At 40.1% G+C, this 18144-nt stretch overlaps 2 protein-coding genes across 4 annotated transcripts in view; one reads left to right on the forward strand and one right to left on the reverse strand.

The window, feature by feature from the left end:
* kcnq1.1 (potassium voltage-gated channel, KQT-like subfamily, member 1.1) overlaps positions 1-13082 on the forward strand; it is a 37051-nt gene extending 23969 nt beyond the window's left edge. For 2 of the 3 annotated variants that reach the window (XM_071489358.1, XM_071489360.1), the window contains 12 exons: positions 114-224; positions 839-934; positions 1099-1215; positions 2650-2791; positions 4367-4393; positions 4688-4744; positions 6136-6265; positions 8743-8818; positions 9942-10036; positions 10197-10243; positions 10355-10416; positions 11380-13082. In XM_071489358.1, coding sequence (XP_071345459.1) covers positions 114-224; positions 839-934; positions 1099-1215; positions 2650-2791; positions 4367-4393; positions 4688-4744; positions 6136-6265; positions 8743-8818; positions 9942-10036; positions 10197-10243; positions 10355-10416; positions 11380-11652 — 1233 coding nt within the window. In that variant the 3' untranslated portion in view covers positions 11653-13082. The remainder of the gene's footprint in view (positions 1-113; positions 225-838; positions 935-1098; positions 1216-2649; positions 2792-4366; positions 4394-4687; positions 4745-6135; positions 6266-8742; positions 8819-9941; positions 10037-10196; positions 10244-10354; positions 10417-11379) is intronic. The other variant, XM_071489359.1, reaches the window with a different exon arrangement.
* A 2519-nt stretch (positions 13083-15601) lies between these two features.
* Positions 15602-16914, reverse strand: cdkn1ca (cyclin dependent kinase inhibitor 1Ca). The gene is made up of 2 exons (XM_071489364.1): positions 16309-16914; positions 15602-16179 (listed from the first exon to the last, which is right to left on the reverse strand). The coding sequence occupies exons 1-2, from the start codon at positions 16730-16732 to the stop codon at positions 16079-16081; spliced, it is 525 nt and encodes a 174-aa protein (XP_071345465.1). The 5' UTR covers positions 16733-16914; the 3' UTR covers positions 15602-16078.
* Between the last annotated feature and the right edge of the window lie 1230 nt (positions 16915-18144).

Genomic DNA, 18144 nt, shown 5'->3' on the forward strand with positions numbered 1-18144 from the left:
TTATTTACCTCCAAGCACTGTGTGCATGAGCATGACTCCAGTAAGTCTCAAGTCTATAGTTCTGCAACTGATCAGTAAGCTTTGTGTTGTAATTCCCATGTGTTTTGCCAAAGGTGACAGTGACTACCATTGGCTATGGAGACAAGGTGCCACAAACCTGGATTGGAAAGACCATCGCATCCTGTTTCTCTGTCTTTGCCATTTCCTTCTTTGCCCTGCCTGCAGTAAGTGGAGAGAGAAATTGCTGAACCACGGCATATTTCAGGCTGAGGTGTCTTAGATCTGTTCAGTGTTGTGTGCTGTGTTCAAAATATTGATCGCTCTCTAATGTTTCCTGTATAGTGAGGGCCGTCTCTGTGCAACATCTCAGGTCCTGCACAAGAGTAAAAATTGAGAAACGAGATGAAATGCACTGACTTTGCTTTAAGCAGTTACAGTTTTGCATGCAAATGAATTAGGATTAGACGAGTAAAGTCTGTCTCCATTATTGCATTTTTATTTGGTTCAGTATTCAAATGTGGTGTGTAAAATATCTAAAATAGTTTGAGCTCAAACGATTTTCAGTTTGCAGTGATGTGAAATTTAGAGAAGCCCTCACATTTCAGAAACTGTGACCGACAAATATATCTTTAGTTGAGTAAAGACTTACGTGATTAACATTTTAAACTATTGATTTCTGTGATGGAACAAAGTGAATAATAGACTAAAATGGATCGCCACATTATTCTTTAATTCTTGATTAGCTTTGTGTGTATTTCTGCTGCACATATCATGCTGATGCCTGGATGTGTTGTGAGTGAATTAATGAGCAGTAACTCTGCTGTGCTGTTGTTCACAGGGAATCTTAGGCTCAGGCTTCGCCCTGAAGGTGCAGCAGAAGCAAAGACAGAAACACTTCAACAGACAGATCCCTGCAGCTGCCTGCCTCATTCAGGTATTTGACCAAAAAAAATACTCAAACAAAACCACAGTACTGCTGGGGTACTGGATTGTCTCAGAGTCCCAGTCTCATTATTGAGACCATCCTTTCATGTAGCCCTTACTTTTCTTTCTTGCATCCTGTCCAACCAATTTCTTGCTATTTTCATGCCCCTCCAGACTGCATGGAGATGTTTTGCAGTGGAGAACTTTGATTCGGCCACATTCAAAATGTTTTTGAAGAAGCGATCCAACATCCCTGCCTCGTCTTTGACCACCCCCAAGCCCAAGAAATCGGTTAGTAATCATCCTATAGATTTAACTGTGGCTGCTCCACACACTCAGTTTCCAGGTTATTAAGTGCACCAAGGCAAAACGAATTTCAGTCTGAAGCAACAGCCCTGCAATACTGTTAATCCTGCTGTCATGAAGGTTGCAATGTGTTTTTGTGAAAACTGTTTTAGAGAGGTGTTGATTCAACCTCATGGTAATTTTGAAAGCCCTAGTTTGTGGTGTCTGTGATAGTTGTCAGTGTTGGTATGAAAAATATGTGGAAAAGATAAAAAATATAAGACATTAGGGCAGAATAGAGACATAAAATATACAGCAGACAACAGCCAGCAGCAGTTTAATATTGATATTGATTATTCAATATTACTGCTACTTGGGTGTGAAACCAAGCCCACTCTAATGCATACATTTTAAAATGTTAACATGTCAAAAGTTTTCCCTCCATAATATGAAGGGCCTCGCCTAAAAGTGATAGTTTGGTTTATTTGACGTGGGGTTGTGTGAGGTAGTCGTGCACAGTGTTACCTGCAGTAGGTTTGGATCATGGCACACTAGCACTTGCTGCTGTGCATGGGGCCAGCAGAAAAAACGTGTTTTAGACACTTTAAAAAGACGCCTACTGAAACAATCCAATATCCGGTGACACGTATGCTTCATTTAGAATATTTTCAGCACTTTATCTTCTCGTCAAAACAGTACTTTCCCTTGGTACTACATTTTTCTCAACCACTGAACTACCGTATTCCTACGCACTGTACTACACCACAGCCGCAGGTCAGCTGAGCGAATCAAAAAGAGCTTAATTTCACTTTGTTTTCATGGGAAGATTAAACGCTGACAATATTCTAAAGCTACGTTTCAGTGGATCATGGATTGTTTCTGTGGGCATAGTTAAAAAATATCTAAAAAACATTTTACCCGCTGGCCCCGTGCAGTGTGCACCAGCTTCTGTGCTGGTGCTCTGCCTGACTGGCGGCGTGCTGATCTGAATCTATTGCAGGTAACACACTGACTATTCATGACTACCTCACACAGCCTCACATCAAATCACTCAAACTATCATTTTAAAGATGCAAAATGTGTATATGCAAATGAGAATATGTAAAATATATCAATATAAAATAATCATTTTACTGATCTGACACTTTAACAGTCATTCCTGTGCTTCTGCACTTACACTCCTAATCAAATCATTATTCTATGTTCATGTAGGTAATCATCATAAAAAGAGTAGTAAGAGTCTTTTGTTTGAAGGGTAAAAAAAAGCTAGTTTAGCATGGATGGACGAGCACGAAAAACAACCATAATAACAAAAACAACAAAGTTTTCACCACAAGGTGAACATGGCTTTCCTGCTGTACCATTAAAATGTCAAACAAATGCCTGTGGCCCTCCACAGGAATGCTTTGCTGAGCTAAGATGTTTGTGTTTCTTGGGCAGGTGAAGATAAGGAGGAAGTTGAAGAGCACTGACAAGGACAACGGTCTGACTTCTCCCACAATCCCCAGCATCACCTTCGACTCTGTGTTTGACAGTGGGAAGGAGCTGAGCTCAGATGTTTACAGCACTGTGGGCACAGCAGGTACTAAAAAAAAAAAAAAAAAAAAAAAAATGGGACAATCTGTACAGTATGCTTATCTCTGATGCAGTAAGTTGGCTTCCAGTTCACATTCATCAGTGTGAAAAACTCTGTTTACTACAGAACATATGTAAGATACACTTACATATAGATAAAGAGTCTTTCCGTGTGTGGTAGATATTAAACCAGTTAATCATTTTCTGTATGTGGTTTAATTAAAATCAGACCAAACACTCAGTCTCACTCAGGATGCACATAAGAATAGAAAAGAAATGAATACTGCTACTTTAGTGCCAAACAACACCGTAAAGAGAAAATGTTTAATTTGAACTTCGGTTGTAGGGTTGTAGGCACAGGAGGGGGACAGGACGAAGTCCAAACATTAAAGATGGATGAGCACATTGCAGCAATAAAACGTGAGGATGCATTGATGAGTGTGAACTCCAGCAGTGCTCTGCTGATTTTACAAAACTCCACACAACATGCAGTATCGCTGGCTCGATAATGGAGAGCTCAGGGTGATCCGTATCTGTATCCTTCCAACTTCCAACTGATTGTGTTAGTGTCTCTGCCTTCAGTGCAGGGTGTTACCGTGACTGTGAAACTTAGTGATAACAGCGAGGGAACATGTTCAGGGCTTAAACATCTCATTTTTATCCACTTTAGCAGCGTGGCTCTGAGGATGGACAGTCCGTCCACCATTTCTTTACAGTGGCGAGTTGTTGTTTCTCTTTCACATTTGTCCCTTATATCCCACATGCTCTCATGAGATGTTTCACATAAATATCATGATGCCGACATTCAGCAGCTGCTAGGCACATGACATGATACAGGAATTATGGATACATAACTGTTATGTTCCCTGATGAGGAACCAGGGGATGAGGGGGAGTAACAAAATGAAAAGTTTCTCCCGGGGAGAAAGAGAGATCAGGAGACAAGCATGTACAAGAAAACAAAGAAATAATTCCAAAACTACAACATAAAAGGCAACTAAAGGCTGGTTTCAAACAAACTAGACCACCAGGGTTTTACAAGATAACAATTAGTTTTCTACATGTTAAACTGCCACACACAGCTCTCTCCCTGCCAAACACTGGCCCACTGGCCCTGGCTTGGCTCCCTCTCTCCGTTTTTACACTCCCTCTGATTGGTGAGTGGACGCAGCTGCACACACCTAACCTGCTCCACCGGAGGAGGGGCGACACCTGGAGCAGAAGAGAGAGAGAGCACCACCACCACAAAATACACAAAACACAGCACCGGGGCTGTAGCAATAATACAGATACAGGAAATAATCAATCACATAATGGTTTCAGCAGTGGTGGAAACTCAGCAGCTCAGCACTACTACCGCTTTGACTCAGCTGCCAGTTTATTAGGTTTTATCAGAAGGACACTTTTAATAAGTAAAAGTGTCCTCCTATTGGGGATTTGGTGATTTGAAAAACTCTTTTCTATGAACGTCTCTTAGCTTTCTGCCCTTTTCATCTGTGTATCTCAATCTGCTTCTTTCATCCAACTTAACTGCCTGTTTCCTGCCTTGTGTCTTTATTTCCTTTCTTTGGTTTTGTCTCTAGCTGGATCCCACACTCTGGGAGGATGTGGTGAGCTGCTGTTAGTGTCCATGTCCTGCACGTGTCCTCAGTCTACTCACTGTCCTCTCTTACTCTCTATTTTAACCGTCTCCTCTACACTCACCTGTTTTACTGTAACAGCATGTTTTTATATACCAGGGCATGGTCATGTCGTGTTGTTTTCTTTATTATATAACTAATGAAGATAAAATTGCGTTTTTAGCGCCACAGTTTTTGACTAACATCATCGCTGTTGTCCTTTATGGCCCTGTGTCAATTCTGATGTCATCATCATGTTTGTGTTCCTGGTGGTGTGTGCTTCAGATCGCCAGCAGTCCTGGACGTCTCTGTCTTCCCTGCAGTTCAGCTCACCACCTCCAGGTAACACCACCTGTTCATGTGACTGTTGCTCTGTTGCTTTGTCTCTCTTAGGTAAACAGTCGGCTCACCTGGTCAGGTGTAGAGTTGACTGAATATAATAGTGCTGGGACGAAGAGGACTAATTGGTGGACGCGTTAAGTTGATCTGTAATGGCGTGATTAAGTTGGAGTTTTAAGAAGTTTTACTCTGGGGAGAAATTTACAGTTTTATTCATCAGGAAAGTTTTGTGAAGTCAAATGACTATTTTTGAGTTTACAGCTGTTTTTGTGTTGTGTCATTATGTGTGAAGTATCACACAAACGCCCGAGTGGTTAAAGCAGCTCTCTGCGCTCCATTATGGAGAAACATGAGTTGGCCTGTCAGGACTTGTCATGACATCAGTCCAGGTTGACAGAACCAATTATTCTGTTCAAAGTCTGTTTAAATCAGATGTATTTTCACACCACGTTTTTATTTTCACACATCAGAATCATGCACGAGATCGGCTGCATCACACTTCTCGAGCTGGTGCAGTTTCAAAACACTGCGTTTGGAGGATCTAACATTTAATAGGTTTCCACAGTCTTCCACAACTCATCTCTCAGTGCTGAGATGGTGACAACAGGCGCAGTGGCAGTTATGGATTTCAGATGATTGGAGACTTGCAGAGTCTCTGTCTACTGGACTTAAAATAACCTTTTTTGTGTACACGTCTTTGTTTGTTTGTTAATTTATTTGTTTCTTTTTTCTGTTCACAGTAACATTTCTCACAAGTATAAAGTAGCAGATTTTTTTAAATTGCCATGTTACAGTTTACATCAGGCCTCTGCAGGATGAGACATGAATAAGCCTTTCCTCTTCAGTCATTTGTTTCATGGCAACCCCAGTATTAGCATCTGACCCTTTGAGAACATCATAATATCAACAATGTCTCTTACCTGTTTAATAAAACCAGGCTATGTTTTACTCCTCCTCAGTATTGGCCATATAACTGTGGCTGTAAACTCTGATATCTTTTTCCCATCTGAAAATGACAGTTCTGTCATAATCCAAAACAGAGCTATGTTTAAACAGGGTCACTGGTCACACAAGGTCCTGGTGTTCCCACAATGAGGAGGCCTTCCCCAGATCTTCAGGGATTTGGAGAAGCCAGTTCAGCATTTTCTTCTTGTTTATTTCAGCTGTTTACTTTGTCTGTGTCTGTGACTTTTAGATCAGTAAGCTAATGTAACATTCACCTATGGGCTCATTTCTATCTCTTTACCCATTGGGCATATTGGGATATATGTGGTTGGTAGAGCAAGAGAGAGCAATTTAATAAATTACACTGTAAATCCAAAGCAAACCAAGCAAACCATATCTGGATCTAGTCTAACGTGTGTTTGCATGTGTGTCTGTGTGTGAACATGCAGTGAAAAGAAACCCTGGCCTCTTGGATGTCCACTCCCCCGGCCCCCTCCAGAGGAACTGCAGCTTTGCAGACGACCTGGAGCTGGAGGCAGAGCGAGACAGTGAACTGGCTCCTGCCACCTCAATGTCACAGTGAGTTCACCGCTGCTCTGCCATGGCACTGATGCTGCGTTCATGCATGAGTGTACTTAAGTGAGCATGTTAGAGACTGTTTGCCTGTATTTTTTTAGTTATTGGTAATTAACTTTTGCTACACGGCAAACCCCAGAGCGCTACTGTCTGCTGGGTAATGATTCTCTAGTCGGGAAAAGCACTGCTTGCTGAGGCACTTGCCCAGCGAGAGACTGAAAGTAATATGAGGAAATGAGTGTTAAGTAACTGCAGTGTAATGTAAGTGCACAGTAAATGAAACAAATGGAGTGACAATTTTGACCCGTGGGACTTACTTTCTGAACAATGGGGTAATGATGCAGAGTGGGAATTGCATGCAGCAGTGTTGTTGGCAAAGATCACTCCGTGCTCTGCTGACTCCAAAATACGTAACCAGCTGTTTTCATAGTGTGATGCCACATCAAATCCCAAGCTAAATTGAGCCATTATGAGACACTACTGGTTGTTCTATCCATGACAAGAAAACACAGTGTTTAAAAAGCTTGAAAAAGGTGTTAAAAGTGCGAAAACTCTCAGATTTTAAACTGAATCACAGACTGAATTTCAAAATGTCTGTACTGTCGACAGCAGCGGAGAGAGCTGCTTGTTATGATGATGAATAGTTCACAGAAGTCATATTTCTGCAGCTGCCTTGTTGTTGACATCAAAGTGAAGAATATTAAGGTATTGAGGGTTTTAACAAAGCCGCCACACTTTCATCACAAACAAGCAAAAATTAAAACTTCAGGTAACACAGCAGACATGGCCTCTAATGTGAAGCAGTAAGGTGGGCTGGAGCTAAGTTTCTCAGTGTTTTGCAGTGTTTGTATTGTTTGGTTCATAAACTACCTCATGAGGCAAGAGAAAACACTCATTAGCTTAATGCACTGCAAGTGAAGTGCTTCATTTTAAAAATATGAAATAGGCCTAAAAAGTGTAGCTTCAGTTTCCCTTTCTCCTCTTTGTGTTAACTCCATTTCACATCTGAACAGCCTCAACCATTTTTATAATTAACAGCCTCAACACATCTCAAAGGTTCTGTAAATAATGGTCACTGCCACTCGATGTTGTGCTACACCACCAGCATCTCAGACCAGAACAAATGCTTCGTCAGCCTCACCTCCAGTAAACTCCACCTCCGTCAAAACACAGGAAACACAAAACACAATCTGGTGAAGCTCCTCTGGCCAAACGAAAAGTGAGCGACACTGGAGGAAAACTAAGGCCAACATCGTAGTCATCATAGTTAAACCATCAAAACGGTGTAATATTAGAATGTCGTGTATGTCTTGTCACTGTTGTGGCCAGTGCCCAGGATGCTCACTGGTACCAGCCTGTGAGCAACAGTATGCTTACAGCCGTTCACTGTGCGGTAGCTAACAAAGGTTCTCTGAACGTTATATATGGATGTTTTAAAGTTACGATTTACACATGTTTGGGACGAGCTGAGAGCTGAGCAGCTGAGGTGGGATTTAAAAGCCCTGAGCAGCAGGTCCCCACTTTGACTCCTGGCTGACCGGACTATTTACTATATGTCACTTCCCAACTCTCTCCCCACATTTCCTGGTAAAAATAAGAAATCCATTCACTATTCAAACTTTACCTTCAGTAGAATTCAACATCTGTCATAACAGTTTCAAGAAACTGTGTCTTACTGTTTGCCGTATTGTGTATTTCTGGTTATATCACCACCACATAATCCTTTTGTGGGGGAAATGGATTTCTATAATAGCTCTCAGAGCACATTGACATTTCTTGATATAGACCTAATTTGGCAGAACGTTATGAAAGCTGCATTTGAGAATCAGCCCATTGTGTTGCCTGTGAAAAGTCCATTATGAGACACACAGACCTTGTTTCTTCACATTCTTTCACCTAACTAGATCTGACAAAGAGCTCGCTGCTCTCCCCCTCACATATTTATTCACTGCTTCGCCAGTGTAATGGCCCCTGATGAGTAATAGATCCTTAATAATTCCCACAACATTTCAGAGGCTAAATGTACTACAGTCACTCTGAGCTTTTTATTAATGATTTTCACAGAAACACACTGACCCCAGCAATCACCCATCCTTTGTTGTTCGTGTAACTCACCTTCACCACCTTCAAAAGAAGAAAAGTCTTCAGGGAGAGGCTTTTGATGTAGACTGAAAAGTAATCATGAAACTGAGCTGCACTCATAGACTGTATATAAAAAGGCTGCACTGAATATTTCTCCTAATTCGATAGAGTTTGGGTATGAAGGCCGTGTCAACCATCTTTTCATCTTTTCACAGTGAAACACCTGTTTCACACGAGAAAAATAAAGCAGAGGTCTGGAGCTTTTTTTCTCTGACACTTCTGTTTTACAAAAAAGCAATTACAGTAATATTTCTCACCACAATCTCAGCTTCATTAAATTTCCTCAGGAGAAATTTCAAAGTAACATCGGTACATTCCTATGAAACTCTTTCACACAGATTGACAGAGTCGCACCGAAAAGCCATCCGGGTGATCCAGAGAATGCGCTATTTTGTGGCCAAGAGAAATTTTCAGGTAAGTATGATACTATTTCATTGCAAATAACTTTTCTTTCAATATATTGGAAAATAATTGACTTTTAATTGTCTTTGCATATAAAACATCACTTAAAATGAACTAACCCCTGTGTACTTTGATCAGACTTAAGACAATTTAGCTTCACTCGCATGTTTTTCAATGTTGACATTTTGGTATTCCAATGAACCTGAACTTTTATTATGAAGTACGTACACAGTGTGTATGGTTGTTATTGGGTATCTACACTTTGACTTCTCAGTGCCTACAAGCAAACACCAAGCTCAGTCGTACAGATTGTGGACTGACAATAAGCTTTGCCCCACTCGAACTTAGACCTGCAGATGGGTAGAGGTTGGGCTTGTGGTGATAGCAGCAGCAGCAGCAGCAGCAGCAGCAGCAGCAGCAGCAGCAGCAGCACTGGCAACAGCAAGTGTTTGAAACCATCTTTCAGCACAGTTTGCAAATGAGCAGCAGCAGCATAACAGAACAAAAAAAAGGGAGCAGAGCTTGGATATATTAAATTAGTCAACTGAAACCTGCTTACAGGAACTGTTCCATTTCAACCAATCTAGTAAAATATAAAATAGTGATATTGTTGTGTGATAGAGAATATAAAGTATTGCATGTACCAAATTAATATTAGGCGTCTGAATTCTGAACCTCACCACTACTGTACTGTAACCAAGCTCAGCAGCAGAGACTGGGGGGTGACAAGGCCAAAATCTATGTAAATTCATTACAATCCACACTGAGAACGAGAAACCTTAAAGATAACTATAAATATGTTGTTTTAAAAATCGTTCTAACTCAAGTGGATGGTGGAGTCCACACCAAAACTGTAACCACAACAGTGGTGAACAATATTGTTGACTTTCAGAGTGATTTGATGAGCAGTAGAAACACACAGTCGATCAAAACACATCAGTTATGGTTCATCAGTGTAGATGCAAACATCCTTATCATTATCTTTCCTGGTGTGGTCGCCCCTTTAGTAATGACATTATTTTCTAACACAAAAACAAAGCTCAGAATTATAATAGGGACAAGTAAAAGTTGTATGCCTAAGAAGACATTTAATATTTTTAATGCAGCTATTCCAAACATTTTTTTTCTGTTGTAGCAAGCTCGTAAGCCGTACGATGTGCGAGATGTGATTGAGCAATACTCCCAGGGTCACCTCAACCTCATGGTGCGAATCAAGGAGTTGCAGAGAAGGTAAACTTCTTAAGTTACATGAGTTTCATGTGAATTGGACAAAGGGTGCATAAGGTTCTTTTTTGCAAGTGTAATGAAAAAAGGAATAAGAGAGGAAATACAGAGCGAGTGTTTCAGTGTATACGTTCCTCTGACTTGAGCCTCCCATTGTTTCTCTCAGACTGGACCAGTCTTTAGGGAAAATAACTTTGTTCCAGACTGGCTCAGGTAATGAATCACTCCAGTGCTCACTCAAAATATAATACAGTAACTATAAAACAAACCACAGTCCTAATCCCCCTGTCTTATTATTTACTTGATTATTGTGTCCCTCTGCAGACAGAGCCAGAGACAAAGGCAACAACTCTATCGGATCCAGACTCAACAGGATGGAGGATAAGGTAGGACTTGTGCCATTTCAGTGTGACACTAATGTAATATTCACTAATACTGTTTAAGATCATTTATATTTGTTTGTCAAAAATGTATACAACCATGTTTGTCTTGTATTTATAGTTTTAACTTTTCTGGAAATGCAACAAATAAGGTTTCTCTCAGGGAGGATATTGACATGACAGTGGCAGTCTGACTTATCACAATAAACTGAAATTGAGACTAGTTTTGTATAATGCAACAAAGGATCCTGTCTTCTGTTGTATTATTATTATTATTATTATTATTATTATTATTATTATTGTCGTCAGGGCCTAGCAGTGTTATTGCTGATTCAGTTATAAAACTTTAACAGCTTGTGCCAGTTCTGCAGTGCAAAAAGAGAAGCCTTGAGATTGTTTTTCTTTCAGTTCCATTTAAGATGTGTCAAAATAAAAAAAATCAAAAATCAGAAATCAAAATCAAACCTCACTCCCCAAGTGTGCCTTACATTTGTGCCTTGCAAAAATGTATAAAATTATCTGTCAAGATTTTTTTTCAAGATGAAAAAAAAAAAAAGAATCTGAAAAACAAAGCAATTCTTGTGACACTTGTTGTCAAATCAAAATAAAAACTTAAATGGTCATTATATTGGCCTGGCACAGTGAAGCTTTCTTGAAATGTAATCTTGATTGATCTTTATCATAATAGACTAAAAGACCACGTACAATACAACTGTAAAATATTTCAGCACAGGTTACGGATCAATACTACAGTTCATTTTGTCACACACTGGGCAATTCCATTCTATGATTAAAATATATGATTAAAGATATTATACATTTAAGGATATAACAAATATTCATCTCTGTTTGAACTCACTCACTCACTCATTCACTTAGTTTGAATGACTAAAAAAAGCATCATTTCAGTCTGATGCCAGCATGACGCTGTGAATTCTTTGATTTGTCTAATTTATTCAACTTTAATAGATAACACACATGGACCAGACACTGAACCGCATCGCAGAGTCCCTGGTCTTTCTGCTGGACCAGAGGGATGTTGAGGAAGTTGAGGGCGAAGGTGGAGGCAGATCGAGGCCACGGCTTGGACGGACTTGTCATGTCCTCCCCAGCCAGGACAGCCTGCCAAGCTACGACCAGCTGTCCTCATCACCTTCGTCCTTCTCCTCCAACACCGCCAGCACAGCAGCATGTCTCAACCCCCCCCTCAGCACCGCCCCCAGTCAGGATGAGAGCTGCTGAAACCTGAAGCCAAACATGCTCTATCTATCTATCTATCTATCTATCTATCTATCTATCTATCTATCTATCTATCTATCTATCTATCTATCTATCTATCTATCTATCTTATTAATGCAGCAAATATTGACAGGCACATCTAGCAGGTGCTGCTCTGCTGAATGTTGGCATCATGATGTTTATGTGAAATATCTCATCGAAGCATGTGGGAAATATGGGACAAGTGTGAAAGAGAAAAGACAGTTCAACACTGCAAAGAAATGATTTCCCTGTTGGATTGTTGTATAGTAGTTATAATTATTATAATATGTATTTATTTATGGAGCACCTTTTTAAACAAATGTACAAGGTGTTTGCACAAGTGAAATATTAAAATAAAACACACAGTGTTGAAAACATTTAGCCTAATAATGCAAATGCACAACATCAAAACAGAAAACAAAACAAGCAATAAGCATAAAAGTACTGAATCACGCAACGACCATAAATACAAGTGCACCAAGCTGCTGCCTTAAGAAAAAATGGGTTTTTAAGGGAGATTTAAAAGTGGTTACCAAGTGAGCTAACCTGAGCTCAACAGGCAGACTGCATTGAATATTATACTTGAGATGTATAGAGTGCTGCAGGAATGAGTCTTAAAGCCTGAAAATCAGTTAGCATTTTAGCACTTCCAGTTCCCTCGTCCCAAAGTCTGAGGTCTGTGGTCAACACAAGCTCAAGACATTTTCACCTTTTATCCTCCGACATAAAATATGCATGTAAATTCCCCAATCAAGATTTCCATAAGCTTTTAAGTCTCTTTAAAAAGGCCGCTCGCTAACAAATGGCCAAATTAGACAGCAAAGGTTGTCATGGACGTTAACCGTTGACAGAAAAACCGACATACTGAGCAATCTTTCTTTAGGGAGTTTTTCCTCCCCCCTGTCGCCAAGCGCTTGCTCTTTGTGGGAACTGTTGGGTTTTTCTCTGTAACAAAGTAAGGTCTCGACCTGACCCTGTAAAGTGCCTCGAGATAATGTATATTATGATTTGGCACTATACAAATAAAATTGAATTGAAAATTGAATTGAATTTAGAGCCTCATCATGTTCATATTCACACTTTTGCAAACTATTATTTAACTTTGTAAGAGGAGGTAATGCATCTGGGTTGGCCTACAAAGGCAAGTCATCGCTGCAGCACTCTGTTCAGGTTAATGCCAAAGACACTGCCACTGTGCCAATGCATCATGTACTGTGATTCAAAATCCTATATTCTTTTGAGATAGCAAATGTAATTACGTTCATTTTTGGGGAGAGGCTTCATATTTCAATACTTCACTTGAAAAGTTTCAGTTTAATCAAATGCTGTTTTCACTGTTTTAATTTTATTTCACTTTTTTTTGTAAATGTTTAGAAATATTCTTCTGTAATAAAATGGTAATTATTACCAAGTGTCTATGTGATGTGTTTGGTGATTTTAGTGCAATCTGTGACTAAAACAAATATATATATATTTAAAATTTCAGAGATTTATTATTTTTGCCAGAAGTTGCTTGAAATAAGACAAAAGGTTACGTTTTTTACATTAAAAAGTGAAAGTTTTTTTTCCTCCTCAGTCATCAGTCAAATAGACACTTCACTTTTAAACCACCATTCAAGTTACAGTTTCTGAATAATCACGTGTCAAACCTGTTGGCAGCAGAATCATCTTCATTGTTGTGAGGGTGGGGGTGGCTGCCGTGTCCCCCACTGACTTATGGAATGGCTAAAAGCATGGATAATACCTTGCTCTTTACACACGTAACCTTTGGGCAGCAGATGGTGACCTTTTCCCCGCTGGCCATCCATGGGGTGTCCAGGCATTCCTTCACACAAGTGGCCATGTGGAGAAAAGGCCCAAGTGACCATCTGCCTCTGGTGTCCACAACAATGGGCCCCACCCTCCTTAAGTGTGCTGAAGGGTGGTTGGCCTTTGTGCTGACCAAGAGTTGGGTGAGGGGAGAGTTTTATTACAGGGGGGGTGTGGAGGTTTTAAAAAGCCCCTCCACCCACCCACCCTTGTAATTAGTGTTAATTTAGGTATAGGGAGAGGAAATCAGTAATCAGCATAACAGTCACTGAAACAATGAGGATCTGTCCATCCCAAAAAATAAAACAGCAAAAAACAGCAAAACAAGATAAAACGAATAACTGCTTTGGTTAAGTAGTTCCAATAAATTAAGAAATTAATTTAAACTACAGTTTAATAAGATGCTATTCGATCAAGCATCACACTAAAATGAACAAAGCTATAATAATCTATGATCTGTTCATTCCTGAATCTACAGTATACATGTTGGCTGACGTAAACTTCCCTCAGTTATTGACTTCCCTGCTCTTTTCATTTAGCTTTTTTCTAATTTGGACGATTAGACCAGAGCTAATGCAAATGAATCCAGTTTCTATTCCTGAGTGAAAGCTCAGCATAGGTTTTATTTTAGTGTATATTGTGTGAACATGAAGATACATTTAAAAACATTCAGCAGGAACATCACTGACACAGTCACTTCAGCATTCATTCACTGATGATGTACTGAGCAGCTTGTAGTGTTCATCTTTAATTAGGTGATGGGTGGGGAACCCATGGGACCCTTTGGACCCTTGGGATATTTTGATTATTGATTTTTTGACTGGTAATCTAGAAATAAATCCACTGGAACAGAGTCTAAGATCATTTGTCACTGATTGAAAAATAGCACACTTAACATTGGTTGTCCTTGCCACGGAGTCATTTAAAGATGTAAATGTGATGTTTGCTCTTTCTTTTACACTTGTGTGTAAATATGAACTCGGTCCTCCTGCAACGGTGGCACACAAGCAAACATGAGCCGAAGTGAGAATAAACTGGGCACATGTCGGTGATAATAGCTGCTTTGACTATGAAAAGGGACAAAGTGAAAAGAGAAGAGTTGAGGAAAAACCTGGGGGGTCGAAGAGCTCTGAGGGCTGATTTGCAGGTGAAATAGATGGCACACTCTGCTTTGTGGCCATTGTCCTGCACTGCGGCCAGATGGCCTCTTAAAATGCTTTAGAGCTGAAACCCCTTACACTGTGGGAGTGCAAACGCTTCTGCGGGATTTGGTCTCACTAATGGGCTAATTTGGCAGTTACAGCTCATATTAACGGATATAATTTTAAGCCTGACAGCACAGCGCTTATGACTGTGATTATGAATCATTTCATAATGCATCCTAGAAAATGCAATTACTCTAAAACCTTTTTCTTCTTTCGTTTGCCAAACTTGCAACTTGAATAGATTTTTCTATGACTTCAGAGGGACACTTATTACTAAAGTATTAATGTAATGTACTTTCTCATAAGACTACAGCCATGTTGAAAAAACAATCATTTGAAAATCTGTTCACCAGTGGGTATAATTATAAATCTCAGACCAGTATTTAGTAGCTTTTCGATTAAGTGTTTGTCATGCTCATAATGAGGGCATTTTCTTTTTTTTTAATGGAAACTGGTGTAAAAATTATGAACACTAATAGAAAAAACAGACGCAGTCTTCAACATACAAAGGCAAGATGTTTGACAGCGTGGGTTTAGAAAGTTTAAACTCAGTTCAGTGTAAGATCTTTACTTCAGATAAATTGTCACAATGCAAAAAACCCCATTATTTTCTAAATTATATATCTACTGTATGTGCTCGAGGGCCCAGACCAGACCTTAACGCTGGACAAAAATTTGTGAGGCATTGATTAGAGGACTGATGTGGCTTTCTGAAGTGTTTTGTCACATTTTATAAAAGATTGAATATAAGTGTAAGAATATAAGAATGTTCTCCATATTGAAAAGGTTTGGCCACAGAAAACTCAATAAATGCACATTTATCAACAAGTTATTTTGGATTATGGATTATTGTGTCGTCAAAAAGAAAGCAGACTGCAGAAAATGCAATATCCACAAAATAAGAAGTACAATTAGTATCACTGGTAAAGTAGTTTATTAAAATTACAACATTTGTAGGAATTCACAAGCTTTCCGATCTGCATCTCAGTTAATTAACATAGTGCTTTTTATACAGTTAACAGAAGCAGCTCTGCACAATACATTCATTCAACACAAATATAAAATACACAGACAAAAATCAGTTCACTTATTTCAGTGTTCTTGCTCACGAAACAACGAAGCTGATGGCAATGATGAAAAAACACAACTAGATAAATTAACAAACAAACTGATCAAACATCATATGTGAAGAAAGTGAAAACACATTAAATAAAAGGGTCCATAAATAAAATAAATACCACAAAATTGTACAGTTTCATGACTGGCACAAATAAGAAACTGTGAAATAAAATAAAATAAAATAAAATAAAATCCCTTTGGTGCAGTGAACTGGCCTTGGTTCAGTCCATGAAAATGTCTGTAGAAACATTAATAGTCCACTTTGAGCAGCACGTTTATCTTATTGTTTTGCACAGAGCTGCTTCACTGGAACTTGTGTGAAAAGGATTCAGGATGCTCTTGGTCTCTGTCGTCCTCCTTCTCTTAGCGAAAAAGTCTGCCAAGAAAACAAGAAGAAGGAAGATTGTTAGGTCACTTGATATTCTGCCATTATAAGTGAATAGACGCTTGTTACATGATGAAATGAAAACAAACTCACTGAGGGTGTGTAAGACCTGTTCCTCACCTGTAATTCGTGCGTTGTTTCTGGGCTTGGATGCCTCCCTGGAGAGCGTCCTCTTCCTCCGGGCGGGCGTCACTTCAGCGGGACGCTTGAGCGTGTTGGAGACGCGGGAGCAGTTCTCCTGGTCGGCCCCTGCGCTGCCTTCACGGTCGCTCAGCCTGTCGTCATCCGCAGTGTCTGAGCAGCCGGCAGCCTCCGCCAGCGGTGCGGACTCCTGATAGAAAGCAGCGGCGCGGTCTGCGGGCATTTCCTCCCAGTCGAACCTGCCCGGCAGCGGCGTGTCAGTCTGGAAGTTGAAGTTCCAGCGGCGGCTGTCCTGCTCAGTGATCTCCCTCAGCTTCAGCTGCAAGTCCCGGCGCAGTTGGTCGTGGTCCACCGGGCCAAACAGACTCCTGCAAACCGACTCTTTGCGCCTGATGGAGTTCATCCTTAGTAATGGTTCTGGCCGAGTTATGGTGGTGAAAGTCTCGGTGTAGTTTAGGGGAAGGGTATTGTTGCTGTGTCCCTCCGGCCTGTTCTGCTCATCACATGGAAGCAGGGCTATTTAAAAGCTGCAGGGCGCACGATGCTCTGTTAGTACACAATGAACAGAGGATGTTGATTGGCTGCAGCTAGCGGATAAGGGGAGGGGGCGAAATTCATTCATTGTGTGATGAGGAGCAGTGACACCATCAATCAAAGTCTCTAAAAATCTGCCCTCAACAAGTAACCATCAGTTTTGAATGAATCACAACTAGGACGATTTCTGCTGTCTGACATCAGTCTACCTTTTTCAAGACCAATCCCACTTTTCATTTGCATGACTGCAAACTGTCAGTGAGTGCAAAACACAGTCATTCATCTGTCTATAGGCTGTGTTTTTCTGAATGAGATGGTGCCAAAACGCAGCAGTGCAGTTCAGTCTCCAGGGAACAGTGCTGAGTGGCCACTACAGGAGGCCCTGCCTGCCAAAGCCTTCTTGCCAAAATGAGACTGAAAGCAAGTGTATGGTCTAAATTGAAAAGTAGTTCAAGTCAGGAGATGGGATTTAGTTTCAGTTACATATAGGTCAAAACTACAGTAATTAAAAAGTCATTGCTTTAATTGCTTTTTGTCCCCAGTGTAAGAAGAGTTGTGTGTAGGTTGGAGTTGTAAAAAGGTTCTCATTTTTGTATTTGTCTCAGAGACCCAATTCCATTTTGTTACTTTATGTTAATTATATTACAATTTCTGCTTGATTAAACTGATTTTTTTTTTTTAACAATGGCTGAGAAATGTATAGAAAGCCCTGTTCCCACTAATACTGCACATTCATAGCTGCCAATTACATCCCAGTCTGATTTGCTGGCCACTGGGCAGCTCCACTGAAAAAACTGGTGGTTATGGGTCTTGCACAAGGACACCATAGGGATGGTAATGAGGGAGGGGGCCATTCACTTTCCGCACCTAGATATTGCTTATCAGTCTGGTGACCTTCAAGACCCACTCTCTAAGGTTTCAGTCCATCACAGGGCACTGTTATGCTGATAGTGTGAAGAAATGGTCGAGCCATAGTCCTGAAAATATGCTGCTTATCTTAGGTATTATCTGTGCTACAATGAAGGATGAGCAAAGAAAGTAAGCATAACATATATATAAAGCATGTTGTGATGGTGCACAATACTAATATGTAATTCATCAGGCAATCACCCTGATATATATTATGAGTGGTGATTGGTGCAGAAGCTAATGGGAAAAATGACAGTTTTATGTTAATCTATTTTCCGTTCTGCTGATTTGCAATTTGCATTTATAATTCTGTATAATTCATTAGTCGTGCATGACCATGCTAAACACTGTGGAGAGTAAGTCAACTTTAAC

This window comes from Trachinotus anak, unplaced genomic scaffold (assembly GCF_046630095.1).
Source record: "Trachinotus anak isolate AG129_WGS33_773 ecotype Australia unplaced genomic scaffold, CSIRO_AGI_Tana_v1 ptg000011l, whole genome shotgun sequence".
In the NCBI taxonomy this organism is placed as follows: Eukaryota; Metazoa; Chordata; class Actinopteri; order Carangiformes; family Carangidae; genus Trachinotus; species Trachinotus anak.

Bases quoted from the DNA above. Each gene is read 5' to 3' on its own strand.
- cdkn1ca (XM_071489364.1), bottom strand. From the start codon at position 16,732: ATGAACTCCATCAGGCGCAAAGAGTCGGTTTGCAGGAGTCTGTTTGGC. The intron at 16,180-16,308 runs GTGAGGAACAGG...TTTTCTTGGCAG, and splicing joins AAACAACGCACGAATTACAG to ACTTTTTCGCTAAGAGAAGG.